At 43.9% G+C, this 17109-nt stretch overlaps 2 protein-coding genes across 3 annotated transcripts in view; one reads left to right on the top strand and one right to left on the bottom strand.

Annotated features, from left to right (window-relative positions):
• Positions 1-4102, top strand: part of SMAD3 (SMAD family member 3) — a 112385-nt gene extending 108283 nt beyond the window's left edge. For both annotated transcript variants that reach the window (XM_018552847.1, XM_018552846.1), the window contains one exon: positions 3320-4102. In XM_018552847.1, the coding sequence (XP_018408349.1) occupies positions 3320-3443 (124 nt within the window). In that variant the 3' untranslated portion in view covers positions 3444-4102. The remainder of the gene's footprint in view (positions 1-3319) is intronic.
• A 7939-nt stretch (positions 4103-12041) lies between these two features.
• AAGAB (alpha- and gamma-adaptin binding protein) overlaps positions 12042-17109 on the bottom strand; it is a 27803-nt gene continuing 22735 nt past the window's right edge. Inside the window, exons 8-10 of the mRNA XM_018552830.1 lie at positions 14961-15065; positions 12514-12563; positions 12042-12164 (exon numbers count right to left, since the gene is read on the bottom strand). Coding sequence (XP_018408332.1) covers positions 12087-12164; positions 12514-12563; positions 14961-15065 — 233 coding nt within the window. The 3' untranslated portion in view covers positions 12042-12086. The remainder of the gene's footprint in view (positions 12165-12513; positions 12564-14960; positions 15066-17109) is intronic.

Raw genomic sequence — 17109 nt, 5'->3', positions numbered from 1 at the left:
CATTGTATATCTGAGAAGGAAAGTCTTCCTCAGTGGGGACACAGTCAGCCAGATGAACCTGACAGAAGTTCCAACCCCTTCCTGCTATATTCAGATCTACAAACAGCTTTTGTTTGGAGCTCCCAGGTTTGCCTTATGTGCAGGGTAATGGTTCATTTTTTACCTGCACACAAAGGTTTGTTTACATGACACAGTTTTCTTAGTAAAAGGAGAGGCACATTTCACTTATGCCAAGTAGGGATAGAGTGGATCTCCAGCAGAAAGTGACAGGTTTTGGGATGCCTCAGTAAAGCTGGCCATACACCTATAGATTTTCTATGGTCAGATGTAAGAAGTGCAACAGATTCCTCCATCTACGCTAAACTGTGTGGATGGAGGAATCTCCCGCTGGGCCAAGCTTCAGTATCTTACTAGTCGGCCCCGCTGGCTCTCAAAATACCTGAACAATGCCGGCATCCAATCAGACTGTTCAGGTATTTTGAGAGCCAGCTGAGCCGACTAGCAAGATCCTAAAGCTTGGCCTAGTGGGAGATTCCTCCATCCACACAGTTTAGCGTAGATAAAATACCATAGAAAATACTGCAGAATATCTGTAGGTGTATGGCCAGCTTAAATTTCAGCTCTATAGTTATTTTTGTAAAAGCTTTTGAAGCCTGCTAAAGGTGCGGAAGAATTTGAGTGGCTTGCAAGGAGCCCTGACTCAACCCTGTGGAGCATCCTTGTGATGAGTTGGAACTTTGATTGCAAGCCAGGTCTTCGTGTCTAACACCATGTTGCTGAGGTGATGTGAACAGCTACACACACTCTTGTGGAAAGCCTTCCCAGAAGAGCGGAGGTTGGTATAAGTTCTAAAGGGGAGACAGACACACAGACACACACACACTGAATCTCAGCGTATCAGCAGGTCCTGGTGCATTGGAAGAGGCAGATGTTTCACCACCCATTGTTCCCAGTGAGACCCCAACACATCCTGTGGGTAACTTCAGATGACACTCCAGTCTGTAGTTTTCAATGCAGTCCACATGGGAGGCAGTTCTTGCAGCAGGCAGTGGACAAGGCAGCTGCTGCTCTTGGTACTGGTTGGTCCCTGTTCTGCTGGAGTTTTTGGGGACAGGGGAGGGCGGTAGTACAGAGGTCACTCGCTGTGCTGACCTGTCCTACCATCTGCGCTCTGGGCTTAACCTCCATTTACAAGTCTGCTCATGAAATCGCCTGCATGAACTCATAATGCAGAACAGCAGATTTTCACTGCGGCTCTAAAAGTTAGCAAGTTAGTTAGGCAGGAACGGTCTTTCCTGAACCCGTGCTGATTGTCATTAACTATCCCGTTTTCCTGAACAAATTCTACCAGATAATCCTTTATTATGCCCTCTAGCATTTTACAAACTACCGATGTTAGACTGACCGGCCTATAGTTCCCAGGTTGGCCATCAAAAGTAAGCTCATCGGAACGCTCATTTAACTGCTTCATTTCCAGACAGCAAAGTGCAGAGGTGCAACTGTATTTCAGAGTTGGCTATGATCAGCTGATGACTAAAGCAAGTTTACCTGAGCAAGTCAGCCCAGTTTGCTTCTTCTCCCTTCTCAGGAAAACAAATATAGCTTTTTTTTTTTCCCCCCGTTCCCTGAAATCCCTGCAGTCTCCTCATGTGTTTACCAACTGGGGAAAGTGACTTTTATTTCTGTGGTCTTGCTGATTTTTGGTCGTGTCCGGGGAGGTGGCGAAGCTGGGACACATGTCATTATGTGGAGGGTGTAACGCTCACTGGCTGCCAGAGTGTAACATTCTGCTATTGTGGGAGCAGCAGACACCCAACGCAGATCCCAACTTTGCCTGCTGGCTTCCAGATGTTCAGTGACCATTTATGCCGTTAACTGCTTCGTTCTGGGCCACTTTGTGGTCGGAAATGGGAACACTGACATTTTGCGTGTGCTTGGCGTGCCATGGGTTAAATCTCATCCTCCACACTTGACAGCCAGTTTCAGTGCTGGCTGGGAGCCAGGGGAGCTAACGGAACCCAGATGTGCCTCTGTTTGGCAGCCTCATTACTGATCCTGAGGTTTCTCGCTCACATTTCACTAACTTCTTCCTTCCTTAACTCCTTCAGTGCTGAGACTTTAACTTCTTCCTTCCTTAACTCCTTCAGTGCTGAGACTTTAACTTCCTTCCTTAGTTCCTTCAGTGCTGAGACTTTAACTTCTTCCTTCCTTAACTCATTCAGTGTTGAGACTTTAACTTCTGCCTTCCTTAAAAGTACCCTGTAAAGTTATTCATCAAGTAGTACCTTTTAAAGAAGAACTCTGGGCAAACAAACCAAAACCTTCCCTTGCAGTGGAGCTACCCATGCACTGCAGGGTTTGTGCGCTCCTTTTGTCTAGGAGACTCAAATTAAGCTTTATTGCTCACCTCATCTTTAGCCCCACGGCTCCCTCCAGGCTGCTAGACAGGTCCCCACAAACTCTTCTCCTCAAGGCTCCAATGATCTAAGGACTGCTGACGTCCTCACGTCTTATGCAGGTCCATTCACTCACATTAGATATAGGGATGCTGACACCATTCCATAGCCAGAGCAGAGGAGGAGAGAGGTGATAGCTGACTGCTGCCGGACCAAAGATCAGGTGAGTATCTCTCTAATGGGGACACAGACCACAGTTACAACTTGACGAGTGTCTAACCCTTCTCCACCTTTATTTAAAACTAAAAAAAATGTTTGCCTAGAAATGCACTTTAAAGCAGGGGTGGGCACTACAGGTAGCGATACTTCAAAACCAAAGAGCCAAGGAGAGTCAGGCAATAAGAAGGTCAGCAGTGGCAGCCCATGTGTTTTCTCTTGGTACAGGTTTCACCTCTGCCTAAGAGTATATACAGACAAAGAGCAGAGTTATTGTTTTGTTGGCTTTGTATGTATCTCTTCCACATTTATCATGTTTCCCCTGGATCTGGATTTTGTGCATATTACAGATTCTAGTTGTTGGGATACATTCAGTCATCATCCTATACATGGTTCCTATAGTAATAGAACAAACAGCATCCCTCATCCTATACCAGAGAGAGTGTAAGCTGCTGATTGTGCCCTGAGACTACACTGGTTACCCCAGCATGCAGTAACTTCGTATGGTCAGCATGCTGACTTCTACATTGTCCATCCTATGTGGCCAATGACCTCTTCTTTATCCACATGATGACCACAGTCTTGCGGCTTCTATTTCTCACTTGTACACTTACATTTTTTCTAAGATTTTTTTTATTTTGGATAATGGAATTACTTAAAAAATACTTAATGTTAACTGCAGCGTTGTGACAATTCTGTCTCCACAGGCGTCAGACTGTGACCAGCACCCCTTGTTGGATCGAGCTGCATCTGAATGGTCCGCTGCAGTGGCTTGATAAAGTTCTGACACAGATGGGCTCCCCAAGTATTCGCTGCTCCAGCGTCTCGTAGACCAGCATGTCCAGGTCACTTATCTCACCGACCTGGAGAATCCTAATAGTGAACAGCACAGAGCAAAGATCCCAGCACAGCGACTGCCATCCCATCATAAGATCTTCCCGATGATCATGTGACAGAGTGGGATGCCAGTACACTAATTCTTCTCTGTGTGGAAGTATGACAGTACATCGATCTGGAACACTCAGCCTATTTACATGGCTTACCTGGCTCTGAGCACCCAGCATGACCACAACTCAGAAGCAGCTGCTGTTCTCCACTTTTCTTGCTGATACAAGCACAGGTTCATATAACAGCACAGTGCTGATAAACAATTCATCAAACGTTGACCGTTCTATTTAGGAAAGTCACCGGAAGCCAGTGAAAAGACAAGTCTCACATGTTACGATACAGGGTACCGTGTTTACTAGAGTTCTCATCTATGAAATCCTCGGCTCTGATCTCTCCAGATATGTGGCCATGTTTACCCTGCCATGGACCTCTCCCACACTGGTGGCTTGTCCCCTCCTTTGTACTATATGGATATTCTATAGTCAGTCTGTTCAATATATATCTTACAAGTGGGGCAAGTGTCTACAAATGTCTCGCAGCAGCATTACTTGGGTAGGAGCTCCCAGAATGCAGTTCAAACGGCTCCTGCATTATTCTGACAACTGGAGAATCAACTTTCATTTTTAAAGTGTTTGTGTATTTGTATGTTATTGTATCCCCCCACCCCCACCCCCCATCTGAGCATGAAGCCTGCTGTTATACAGGTACATCTCACTAAAGCCAGCGTGTGGAGCCTGTGACTTCCTGTGCTACCACAGCACGATGAGACCTGGTTCCGTTTTGTCTGGACATTGTAATTGACATTGTGTCGCTGTTTGATCATACGGGAACGAGTTAAGTTGGTGACACAGACTTTCCTGTATAGACGATGTAGCAGTCTCTTGATGAGCGGCAGATGGCCTGTGACCCAGGGTGCTGTGGACCTTTCTATTCTAGCACGCAGAAAGCCAAGCCTTGTGTTTTCACAGCAGGTAGGAGGCAGGCATGGGAAAGTCTCGGTGTACAAGCACCCAGTGGCAGGCACGTCATGCTGGCATTTCAGGTTTCTCTTGATGTTGAGGCCAAAGGTGACCATATGCAGCCTGTTAAATGCATAATGCAACAGATTTAAGCATCGTTGTTTGACATAATCTGGTCCTATAGAGATTAACAAAGGATAGGTAGAGAGCACTTCTGAGTATAGGAAGTGCCGGCACACAAGGATTTCCCAACGTGCTGAAAAATCCGTTTTAAACATACGTGGTTCCTGTTCCCTTCTAGAATGGGAAAGGGACATATCATGCGTGAAAGACTATGAAGGGTCCTATTAACATGCCATTGGAGGGAAGGCTGGCGGATCGCTTACAACCTTCATTTTCAGTGTATACGTCACACTAACCAGCACACATTCCTATTTTATACCAGTCTGGATTTTCATCTGAGATCTCAGGGTCTCCTTGTCTTTGTTTTAGACATAGTATGAGGTAGAAGCCATTATGCTGCTCTGTATATTTATTTACAGACAATGCCAGTTAAATGTGCGTTTCTTCAGGAGTGTCGCTGCCGCAAGTGTCCTCTTGTCTCTCTCTCTCCGGAGCTCAGCCAGCAGTGACGACAAGCAGTGTTCCCCAATCAGAGATATTGTGGGGAGGCCAACGTTCTTGTAGCACCGAGTATTTGTAGCATGAAAGAAGGGGCTTCCTGGCAGTCTGTAACTCATTCTGGGTTTAAGCTTTCTTAAAAACAACCTTACACTTTCCTTCCGTTAGTCCAAGTATGAAATGTCTTTTTATTTTATTTTGTTCCGCATTTCTGGGGGGGAAAAAACTGTGTTCTTGTTCCTTTTCCAAATCTGTTTTTCTTGTATGTGTCTCAATTATTGTTAAGATATACCCATAATATATATCTATACCCCCAGAAGTACACTCTAGGCTCTGATTAGCTGAATTTTATCTGCATCATTCAATCACAGTAGCCAGTAAGAGAAAATAGTCCAAATATTTGTGTTATTCAAAATGCATAAAGTGCATTGCATCAGTTACTTCCCCATTCCCCCGTTTTCATTATGCTGTCCTCCCTCCTGTGTAAATGCAAATAAATGTTTTCCCCTTGTATTTCTTGGTTATTTGTCTCACAAAAGATCTTCTGATAATCTTCTTCTGTAATTGCTAAAAATGGACCAAAGAACTTACCTTGCTTATTCACGTCTGGTAATGTACAGGTGCAGAGTACGTATACATACTTTACTATTGATATCTTGCAGTGGTCAAGGCTTGCTCATACCTATTCAGACATATCATTCGCTGTTGTGATGTGCTAATGCACATGCGTTATGGCGTGCATTGTTTTAAGGCAGCCATTTTTTTATGAATAGGCTGCCAACGCACCTAAACAGTCCATTTAACATGCGTTCACTTTTCTTTTTTCGTATAATCAATGGCCGGTGTGTGGGTTGTGATGCGATGCCTTGCAGTGGTGGCTTCCATGCAGTGTGTTGGGGTTCCAATTATAATGAATGGCACCACAATGCACTGCTCATACAGTGTTGACACGCATTACCACAATGCAATTGTCTGAATTGGTCTTTAAAGTTTATCTGAAGGGCATGAGAGGGTCAAAACCCTTCATGTTTTCACTGCTGTCCAGCTCTTTACATTGCTCGATTTGAAATCTCCCCAATTGGACACAAACAGGTAAGGAGCGAGGGTTAACCATTGCAAGCTTAGAATTACTTTATATGGTTTAGCTGTACTCTATATCCTTGGTTCTCAACTGGTGGGTCGTGACCCAAAAGTGGGTCACGACCCTGTTTTCAGTGGGTTGCTGCATGTCTTCCACTTTTCAAGATGAGAAGCTCCTCTGCCTCCCCCTAGCGCAGAAGTGTCAGTTCTTGCGCCAAGCAGCCATTAAAATTTGCTGTCTGGTGCCGAGTGTCAGCTTGAGCTGGGATGGGATGGGTCTATGGACGTGAGAGAGCGCCATCCATACGTGCATTGCTTACATCATTGTCACAGGTCGGTTAGAACTATAAGGTGAGTGAAAAGCACTCACCTCATAGTTCTCCTTTAATTCCAATGGGTGTTGTTCACACCTGGGCAACGTCCGTGCGGTACGAATAAATGCGCATACCGCAAAAAGGCCCAAGCGAGATTTTTGAGTTGGATTCCGCTTGTTCCGGTTATAGTAATAGCCACAAATGCACAGAATCTGTGTGTGTTAAGGTTTTCCACTACTGCTATGTGTGAATTGGACAACAATGGAAAGCAGGCACTAGCCTCACATTATGTAACAGAGGGGTTGAGTTCAGGTTTTGACTTTATTCAAACAAGGAGTTGAGAGAGGCCAAGTGTTCTAGGACCCAGAGGAGTGTTGTATCCTGACTCAAGAGCTATGTGCAAGGATCTGGGACTGGGACTTCTCCTCTGCACTCAGTTTCACTTCTCTTTGAAAGGAAAAGGAGATATATATATATATATATATGTATTCTAACTAGCCAATTTGATATAACACAGCTTAGTGGAAATTTCATGCTACTCCTTTATGAAGACGCATGCGCCATTTCAGTGTGGTTGAGCCGTTTATCTTCATCATGCCTAATACCACGCATTTCACAGCACAGCTTTTGTCTATGTTTACAGAATTGAGAAGACGGTTACTCATTCATTGTAGAGAGATTTGCATGATTACAGTTCCCATCGTGGCCAACACGCCTCTCTCACAATTTACCCTTTAATGCTTGTGGTTTCATTTTTTCCATGTCCCACTTCCAAGCCCAGAGTCATAAAAGTGCTGAATTCGGAGCTGGGAAGCACACACGCCAGGAGTACATGGAGGCACATCGTGCTGGAAGCTGTCTTCATCATCAGTAAATGTTCCTGTTTCCAGTGACATCATAGCATGAGTAACACTGTAAAATAAAACAAGACCCCAAACTGGGACTGCAATTGTGGAAAAATCTTGGGATCGTTCCCCGAGAAGGATTATCAGAAACTGATGGCTGTGAGGTGGAAGGGGAGACACAGGCCCATAAATAAAGCGTGCGGATCTCTGAGGATTTACTAATGAAATACACAGCGGTGATATCATTCTTTCCAATAGCTCATTTTTGGAGTAATAGATAACAGATTCAATTTATGGAGATATAATTGGCAAAATGTTTCCCTTTATTATAACAGATCTCAAATATTCTGCCGAATGCTTTTTTAACAACCATTTTAAAGTTATCATCCTAGGCAGAAGTGTTAGCAGAGTCTACATCTAGCTGGGGGCAGTGAGCTGCACTGGGAATCCCTGTGGATTGAAGGGGAATTCCAACTTTTAATGCAGAATCTGAACTACATCTAGTCAAATGACACTAAGCTGTAAAATCACTCGGCTGTAGATCCTCAAATCATCTCTGAATTGGTGCTGACACTGTCCTTCCTTCTGGAGGGGGGATACTTTTGTTCCCCATGGTCCCTGTGTGTGTGGTAAAGTAGTCACCGCTCCAAGCTCACTCCTGTGATGGACTACAATCTCAAATTTAGGTTAGTAATTTGTATTGAGATTGTAGTCCATCACAGGAGCGAGCTTGGAGCGGTGACTACTTTACCACACACACAGGGACCATGGGGAACAAAAGTAGCCACCCTCCAGAAGGAAGGACAGTGTCAGCACCAATTCAGAGATGATTTGAGAATCTACAGCCGAGTGACACACATAACATTTTTAATATGTGAGATACTTTAAGTAAATTGAATTGTAATTAGATACAATATGAATTAACCACAAAGAATAGTTATTACCTGCAGCAAGTAGAGTCAGGTCTGGCTCATGTGACCACTTCTATTTCTTAGCAAGTGAATATAACATGGGTGCAAAAAATGAAAAAAGGGCCTCAGTCATGAAGGGGTTAAAGAGACACTGTCATAAATTAAAACTTCAAGGAGAGGTGGAATTGAGGAGCTGGATATAAAACTCTCTAACCGATACAATTGATTAAGTCAGATGGCTTAGATTTAGCTGCCAGCCACAAAGTAGGAACACCCTACCATGGGGGTCATCCAAATCTGTATAATGAAGCCAAAAAGAGCACCAAAACCACGTTCCAAGAGTCCATTGGTAATTCGATTCCATAAGTGACAACCAGGAGAAAAAAACAACAACTAAGAATCCAATGGGTTTTGGGGCCAAACATACCCCTTTACGACTTCAACAATTATCAAGGTGCTTAATGGATTCGCAATAAAGATCCTGGAGGTAGCAGAAGTATCCTCATCCTGAGCCCATTAAAAAACACTTTGATAACTATGAAGGGCGATTGCCTGGCCCCCTGAAACAAATTACAATTGGAGTCTTTTTCTCATCGTGGCTTTGGCACTCTATTGGGATTAATTGTACAGCAATTCAAACTTTTCAGGCTCATATAAAGTGTTTGAAATTTGTACTTACTGATGTCCTTGCTATACAGCGAACCAATTCTACCTTTTGTCACGAGTGGCAATGTACTGAACAGCTTCCCCTGACATCCACAAGGGGCCTGAAAAGTGTTCATTGACAACAGGTTCTCTTTACAGATATAAAAGTCCCTCCTGCTCAGCACGTTGCCTGCTTGCTGAACCCCTGCAGGATAACATATGCAGTAAATGTGTAGCTGAAGTACACCAGTTAACCCCACTTCATTGTTGTCAGGGATCTGCTGATCTAAGACCACTTTTGCTTCCATTGAATGTTGTAGCCATGTTAAAAGACAATCTTCCCTAAAAGGTGCCCATACACGGCACGATTCTCGTACGAGAATTGGGGAAATCCCGCGATCGTACGAGAATCGTGCAGTGTATGGAAGGCGTGCGACCGTTTCTACTGTACGGTCGCACGTCTTCCGTCGAACAAGCAGGCTGGAAAACCCGCCGGGAATCGTACGATTCTTGGCGAGTTAGTGGCCTGCTTGTTCGACAACTGCCGAACGGGCCGATGTGCGCACGCAAACACTGCCTGTTTGCAGCCATCGCAAGCCCTCATTGCAGGGGGGCGGGCTTACGATGATCGCAAGTACGATCTGCCTGTCCAGGATGGGCAGATCGTACGTTTTTTTTTTAAGTACTTTACAACACTCCCAAGACAAAAGTCTTGGGAGGGTTGTAAAGTGTATGGCACCTTAAGAATAGACATCAGAAGGCGTCAGCTTTTATGTTTGTAAGCCAGAAAATGCTCCTGTGTGCCTCTCTGAAAGCAGTTTCTAGAAAATAGACTTGTCTGACGTCCGGCCAGCTGCTTCTTCTGTGTCCACTGAGAGTCCCTTTTAATGGCCGCTGGAGGTGCTCTCACCAGTCATCCGCCAGAGTTTAGCCTTGAGGTCAGGCCCATAGTAATAAGCTAGGTGCAGAGGCAGGGACATTTTTTAACAAAATAAAAATGTATTTCATGCTCTCACCCAAACCGTTTGTCTCATTCCTGGTGCTCAGAGCTGTAGAGACCCCGTGGGAGGGAAAGGCCCAAGTCATTAGTATAGTGGATGGAAATAGCAGCAGCTGTGGAGCCAGCTACATCTTTTTCTAGGCCCATATATAATGACAATTGCAGGTCTGAGACCCAAGTCACTGGGCATAACATATGTGCCATGTGCTCTGGAGCTACCGATGACACTTCTGCTACATCACAGTGTTCATACTAATGTCCCTCAGGTGCCAGTCACCTTCAAACCTAGTCTAGACATGTGAAGTACCCTGGTGATACATTAAAGGGAGAAGTATGGGGAGAGTAAAATATACTCTTCCCAATACTTAGAGTCAGAGGGGGACGCTGCAGCTGTCACACACCGGCTCTATATACCGAGAGCTGAGTGATCATGTGACCGCCGATTGCTCAGTTCATGGTCTTCTCCTTGCAGAGTGGTGACCATCAGTGACCGCTCCCCACAGGGATTTCCTCCTTCCCTCCAGCGTTCATTTAAAGGGACAGACGGGAGGGGGCGGGCACAGCTGGTTCTGGCTCTAGAGAGGTGAAGCCAGCTGGGTGGATCCTGACACTATTGTTGGGATCCTTCCCAGCTGCACTGTCGGCAAATAGTGGACATAAGCCCGCTATCTGCCGATTTAGGTCACAGCCATATATTTACTAATGTACTCCTGTGACCCAAAAGAGAAGTAAAGCCAAAAAAAAAAAAAGGTTTTCGGCTTTACTTCTCTTTTAAGCAGAGAAAGGAAGTAACGCAGCAAAGCATTCTGCAAGCAGACCGGCCCATCCCACATGAGGAGCTGTGTGGACTCGGGCTGCAGCGGATTGTAAATCATTTAGATCAGGGGCGCCCCCTATTTTTCGTCTGGAGATCTACTTTTCAAATGACGAGCTCATTGAACGAATGCCGGCTGTCAGATCCTGGCCGAGCGTCTCTCTCTCTCCTCACTGCTCTGCATTATAGTGACAGCGGCTCCGTCCTCCCCCGCCGCCGGTTCCTTCACGTCTTCTCGGATCCACGCTGGGGAGAGCAGCGGGGATCCAGAGAAGCGGCGGGAGGGGAGGACATGGCGATCTACCAGTGATCACTACGCGATCGACTGGTAGATCGTGATCGACCTTGTGGGCACCCCTGATTTAGATGAATGGACTTTACAACTTCGGTCCTCTACAACAATTACAATATTAGCAAAGATTCCAAGGAAGGGATTTGATCAATTCAGATGAAGCAAAATCAAATCTACAGGCAACTTTTTTTTATGAATAAAATAGTAATTATCAGCATTACGTTGTGTGTACGAACATAACGTGCTTTTATGAACATGTGCATTCCCTTTACCAGTCACACTCACACACACACGGACTATTTTACCCAGAATTCAGTTAATGACTAGTATGTTAGGACAGTGGAAGGAAGCGATAGGCACACATGGCACATGTGGGAGGTAAAGCCACCGGTGTGGAGTGAAGAGGTTCCGTTTGCTTGCATGACTGGATATACGAGTGACTCTGCAGGGGAACTTCTACTAGTCTGATGGATGCTAATGAGGACATCCTACACATGGATTGCATCTTCCTATGAGACGTACCCTGTAGTCATCTCCTTACTTGTCTTCCTGCACTCCTTCTAGCCTGATAGAATGACGTTCTGCACAATCCTCCAGCACCAGGCAAGCAGATGAGTGTGTGTGCAGTCAATAACTAGGCCTGCCAAAGGAATGTGCTGCAAGATATGTGTATTCATATTCACCAAGTGCCAAGCTAAGCAATCATTTCACCACATGTGACTGTATCCATCAATGAGCTACCAGGTGTTGTAATGAATAGAAAACAGTTTATTAAGATTTGTTGCCTTCTAATAAATACAGAGTTTTGATATCTAACAAACACATGGAGACCACTAGACATGTGCTGGGAGTTCCAGGACGTTGGGAAACTGCAGACACAGCAACATGTGACTCGGTAGCCAAAAGAAAGTGACACAGGTCACTGCAGAGCTAATCGTGAGGCCGATTTATAAAAACCGCGAATGTTCCGTATCAGCCAATCGGAAACCTTGATTCATTCCACCCTCACAGGGTAACATCTGATTGGTTGTTGGGGAAACCAGCTACAGTATAGTTTTCATCTGCTCCAGTTTCTAGAAAATCAGCCCTGCTGTGCTTACACCCGTCAGTTCTCATCCTCAGAGGAAATGCCTTCAATTTCATCACGGTCTCCACCAATGGCCATCCAGAAAGCTTTAGCAACCTGAAGACAAAATATATTAGAATATAAAATGCATTTCTAATTTCAAAGCAACTTAACATTTACTTTGCTGGGTGGACAACCTCTACACCTTTAGTAAATCAAACCCAAATGGGTCAGCTGACTGATAGACTTATGTGAGGAGCAGTTAGACACAACCATTGGTGAAAGTAGAACCCGAGTAGGATCTGAGCAAATATAGCTGCCCCCACGTACATATATCATTACTAACTATACACAGAAACAGGTCTTTCTGTTAAACATTGAAATGAATACAATCCAGCTGATCTTTATATAATTAGATCTAAACAATAATTGAAACGATGACACAATCACTGAAAGACTCGATTACCTTTTCTGCGTGCAGTTTTCTTTGTTCATGAGGCAACGTGGCGGCTTTATCTGTTAAGACCAGAAAACAAGGTGAAGCAGATTTTTTTTTTTTTGTATCAATTTTAATGCCAATTTTGATCGTTTGTTTGCAATAAAAACTTGGAAATAAATAACACTGAATGGCAGATTGCGGTGGTTGAAAAATAGCTTCAAATGCCCCCCATGTGTCTAAACAGACTTGTTACTGTTACATGTATGAACGACCAATTATAATGACAAATATGCAGAGACCAACTTCCAGCATGAAGTCAGAGTTAAAAGAGAAGTATGGGGTAAGTGGTTTTCCCCATAGTTCTCCTAAGGGTCATGGGAGGACACAAACTAGCGTCCTCCCTTCACCCAAAGCTCAGTATAGATAGTCCATGGTCCCATCGCACTCCTGACCGCGTAAATCCCTTTAAGAATTGGGTGCTGCGCTAGTCAACGGGTGGCAGCCGTAACAATCGTGAGAACATAGTGTTTGTTTTACCTGATGAAGGAGATCCTTTGTGACCCCGAAACGTTTGTTTTCTACCACGATGTGCACGTCAATAAATTCGACGTATCTTGCAAATTTGGAGTGCCTGTGTCTCTGCTTCCGCTCACCAAAGCTCAGTATATCGCGAGCTACAGCTTGCTCTATACTGAGATCCACCCAGCTGTGTGAGTGACAGCGGGCTCTGCCTATCTAGAGGCAGAGCCAGCTGTACCCTCCCCCGTTCATTCCTCCAGTCAGCGCTGGAGGAGCGGGGAGGGGATCCCTGCGGGGAGTGATGACTGACAGTCACGGCTCTCTGCAGGGAGATGATCGGGAAGTGAGCGAGCGATGGTATGTGTTCGCTCACTTCCCGATCTATTGAGCCGACGTTTGACAGTTTCATTGTCGCATGTCGGCTCCAACTATGAGGATGAGTGATTTTCACTCCTCCTAGTTTTCCTTTTGGTCTTTGAAGTCGATATTTGCATATTGAACATTCCAAGCGTGGAGGCCACAAGGCTTGGCTCAAGATTCCCACTTTTAGATCCTAAGTTCAGCTTTGATACTTCAACCCTGTGACAGGTTTCACTTAGGGCGATATCATTTTCTAGAAACACAGACATGCTCCAGCACTACTATTAGTCAGCAGGGCAGAAAGCCATTACTAAAGTCAGTCCTGCATAGTTCCAACTACATGACTTTTTACTGCCCGGCTTATATTCCGAGTTGCTGCCAGAATGGAACACAGTTCCAGTGATTGGTCTATAAGTAAGTCTGCGACAATACAAACTTTCTGTCCCCCATGGTTTGCACTTTAATAGGGAAGCTCTGTTCTAGAGCATTAGTATTATAGTAAAGCTCACTTTCAAAACGAGCATAATATTGGATTTCAAGACAAAAATCAGCATCGTGTTTATTGAACTAATAGGGATCAAGTGATCAGCTCATTCTAGAGATTTTGTCACACCTTTGTGAAAGGCAGCCCTACTCTGATGCAAGGACAGAGAAGCCATGGATGTTCAGACCTTTAGGAGAGGCACATCTGAAAAAAATAAAACAAGAGAACTCGACTGGCTTTATTTTTCTTGACGTTTCGTTTGTCATCCGACTAGCTTTCTCAATTCAGAGTTTCCATGTTCTGAACTGAGAAAGCTGGTCGGATGACTAGCAAAACATCTTCAAGAAAAATACAGCCAGTCCAGTTGCCTTGTTTTATTTTTTACATATATACAATGACCTGGATGAATGAAAACCTTCACAGACATGTATGAGAGCCAGTCCTTCTCTGATGTAAGGACAGGGTAAAGCCATAGATGTTCTAAGACCTGTGTGAGAGGCAGCCCTCCTCCTCCTGTGTAATGACAGAAAAAAGCCATAGATGTTCTAAGACCTGTGTGAAAGGCAGTCCTCCTCCTACAGAAGGAACAAGAAAATCCCTAGATATTCTCAGACCTGTGTGAGCTGCAGCCCTCCTGTGTGAGGGGGAAGAAAAGCCCCAAATGTTCCTAGACTTAAAGTGTATTTCCACTTTTCACACCCAAATCGAGACAACAGCTATTTTATATTTGTTACACGTTTCCATTCATACAGCATAAGCTTAAAAACAAAAATGCTTCTTGCAGTTTAAATTGCTTTGACTTGGGTTAGGGTTTTAAGGGTTACAATTTCTTCTTGCTTCTCCTTCTTTGAAACGTTAGGAGGGGCTGTGGGGGGTGGGAGGTGAGGGGGTCTTGTCCATTCAGATGTGGCTTGGTCCATTGTATGTTAATGAAGCTCATCAGATAAACATAATCCTCAAATTTCTCTTTATAAAATCATAAAATTCCAGTCAGCCTAAACATTAGAGCGGAATGCTCCACAATGAGAACTTCTCTACTCTACAATCATCTGTATCTACTCCCCACAAACAGGGATTTTCACCTCCAAAAATGTTAAGCTTTTTTTCTCACCTTTCATTTCCTGAAGTTTGGAGAAAAGCCGTCCAAAGTTTTCCATGTCTCCTTCTCCCGAGGTGAGACTGGCAAGTTCTCGGATATCGAGGTCCAGCATCGGGTCTGACACAAAATATTCTTCAGTCAGTAATGTTCATCGCTAATCATTTTTCCATTTCTTTTATTATCAGATATTAATCAGCACGGCGACACCACAACCTACAAAACACTTTGATTTAAACCCTTAGGCTGTATTTTGGGGATTTTCTTTTAGGTGTCCATTGTGCACGGTATTAAATATATGTTGTAAGCTATATATTAAAATCCATATATATTATTCATGTATCGAAATAGGAAATTTAAAAACGTACACACACACACACACACACACACACACACACACACACACACAAAATCAACATATCAATGGCACACAGCTCCAGAGATGGTAACAGTTTCAATCCCAATATCTTTTGCACAATTCTCCCGGCCTTACTCCCTTCACATGCAATAATATATCGAACGCAGTTTTCATAAGTATCGAAGGAAGAGATACATAGGTCACCAGACCACAATGTCGCTCAATCTTCAGAGGTGGTTTGTATGAAGCAGAGATAGTTTGTGCAGTGTTGTACTGTGACGCGTTTCACAGACGAAGTCGGCTTCTTCAGACCAAATTGTGCAATGTCTAATTTCTATTTATCAAATTTAAAAAAATCCTTTATTCTGCTTTGACACAAAATTTTACATAAAACCCCCCCCCCTCCCAAAAACATTCTAACAACATGTCCGCATTGACCTATTAAAGCAGAACTTAATTGTGTTGGTAACAAAAAAATAAAAAGAAGGTGCTGCAATGGTGTTTGCCATAATTAGCACAGCACATTATGGCCGACTTGCCAAGTAAAGTGATTCTCTCCAGCGCTGCGGTGTCTGCTCTCCCCTCCATTGCCGGCAGTGCCATCTTCTTGATTGGCCGACCACCACAATATAACTCTGGCGCATGTGCATGGAAGTTACCACATCTCGGCAAGCCGGGTCTGTGCTCTGAACTGCACAGGAGTGCCTCAGTGCACGGAAAAAAGAGCTGACAGGTAGGCAGGAGATTTTTGTCAGAAGAGACTTACACGGTGTCTTCTGCTATAGAAAACCTACCTGTCAGCTATTTTTTCAAAAGCAAACGTTACTTCCAATTTAAAGTGTAATCCACTTTCACAGCCAAATTGGGATAACAGCTATTTTATATTTGTTACAGGTTCTCATTCACATAACATAAGATAAAAAAAAAATTTAAAAAAATGCTTGCAGTTTAAATTGCTTTTACTTGGGTTAGGATTTATTGGCTTCTTAAGGGTTAACATTTCTACTTGCTTCTCCTTCTATTGTAATGTTAGGAGGGGTTTAAAGGGTTGAGGAGCTTCTCCTTTGTATGTTAATGAGAGAAAGATCACGGTGATGGTTCTAAGAAAAGCCTGGGATCAGCCATGTTGTCTGCTGCAACAAAACATCTAAAATGTAAGAAATGTTTTTAAAAACATATATATTTTTTGGTGTGCTGTGTGACTGGGAACACAAATAAAAACACAGAGGAGGTTTTCTCAAATCTGACTGCAAAACTGGAAATACACTTTAAAAATGGTGTTAATGACCTGCCACCATCCAATACTTCCTGCTCCCCTTGTTGTGGCACTAAAGAAAAAGCCGGTGGTCCACATCCTGAAAACATATGCTGGTTATGTGATTTACAATGTTACCTCCCTCCTCCACAGTCTCACAAGACATGACAGACTGCGAGGGCAATACTAACAGCCGGTTTAAGCCCCCGTGTGTCACCAGAATTATTGCTGTATTTTCAATAGTTCAATAGTTATCAATATTGTCTGATCACACCAATACACTGCATTGCAAGATAGTCCCTCGTGCTGGATTTTGGATGCAATGACTGGAATTTAGTCATTCACGTTAGTTAAAAGAAACCCATAAAAAGAAACTATAATGGTTTGGGATTTATTTTTATAATAATGTAAAAAATTAAATGCTATTTTTTTTCCAGCCCTGACCATATTAACCTCTTGCCGTCCGCCCGTTAAGAAAAAAACAGACGGACGGCAGACTCGCATCCGCGGGTTGCCGTCTCCAGACGGCATTTTTTCCTGCTCGCTCGCGC

Source organism: Nanorana parkeri, unplaced genomic scaffold (genome assembly GCF_000935625.1).
Source record: "Nanorana parkeri isolate BGI_ZX_2015 unplaced genomic scaffold, ASM93562v1 scaffold98, whole genome shotgun sequence".
In the NCBI taxonomy this organism is placed as follows: Eukaryota; Metazoa; Chordata; class Amphibia; order Anura; family Dicroglossidae; genus Nanorana; species Nanorana parkeri.
This window is presented reverse-complemented; position numbering and strand designations above follow the sequence as displayed.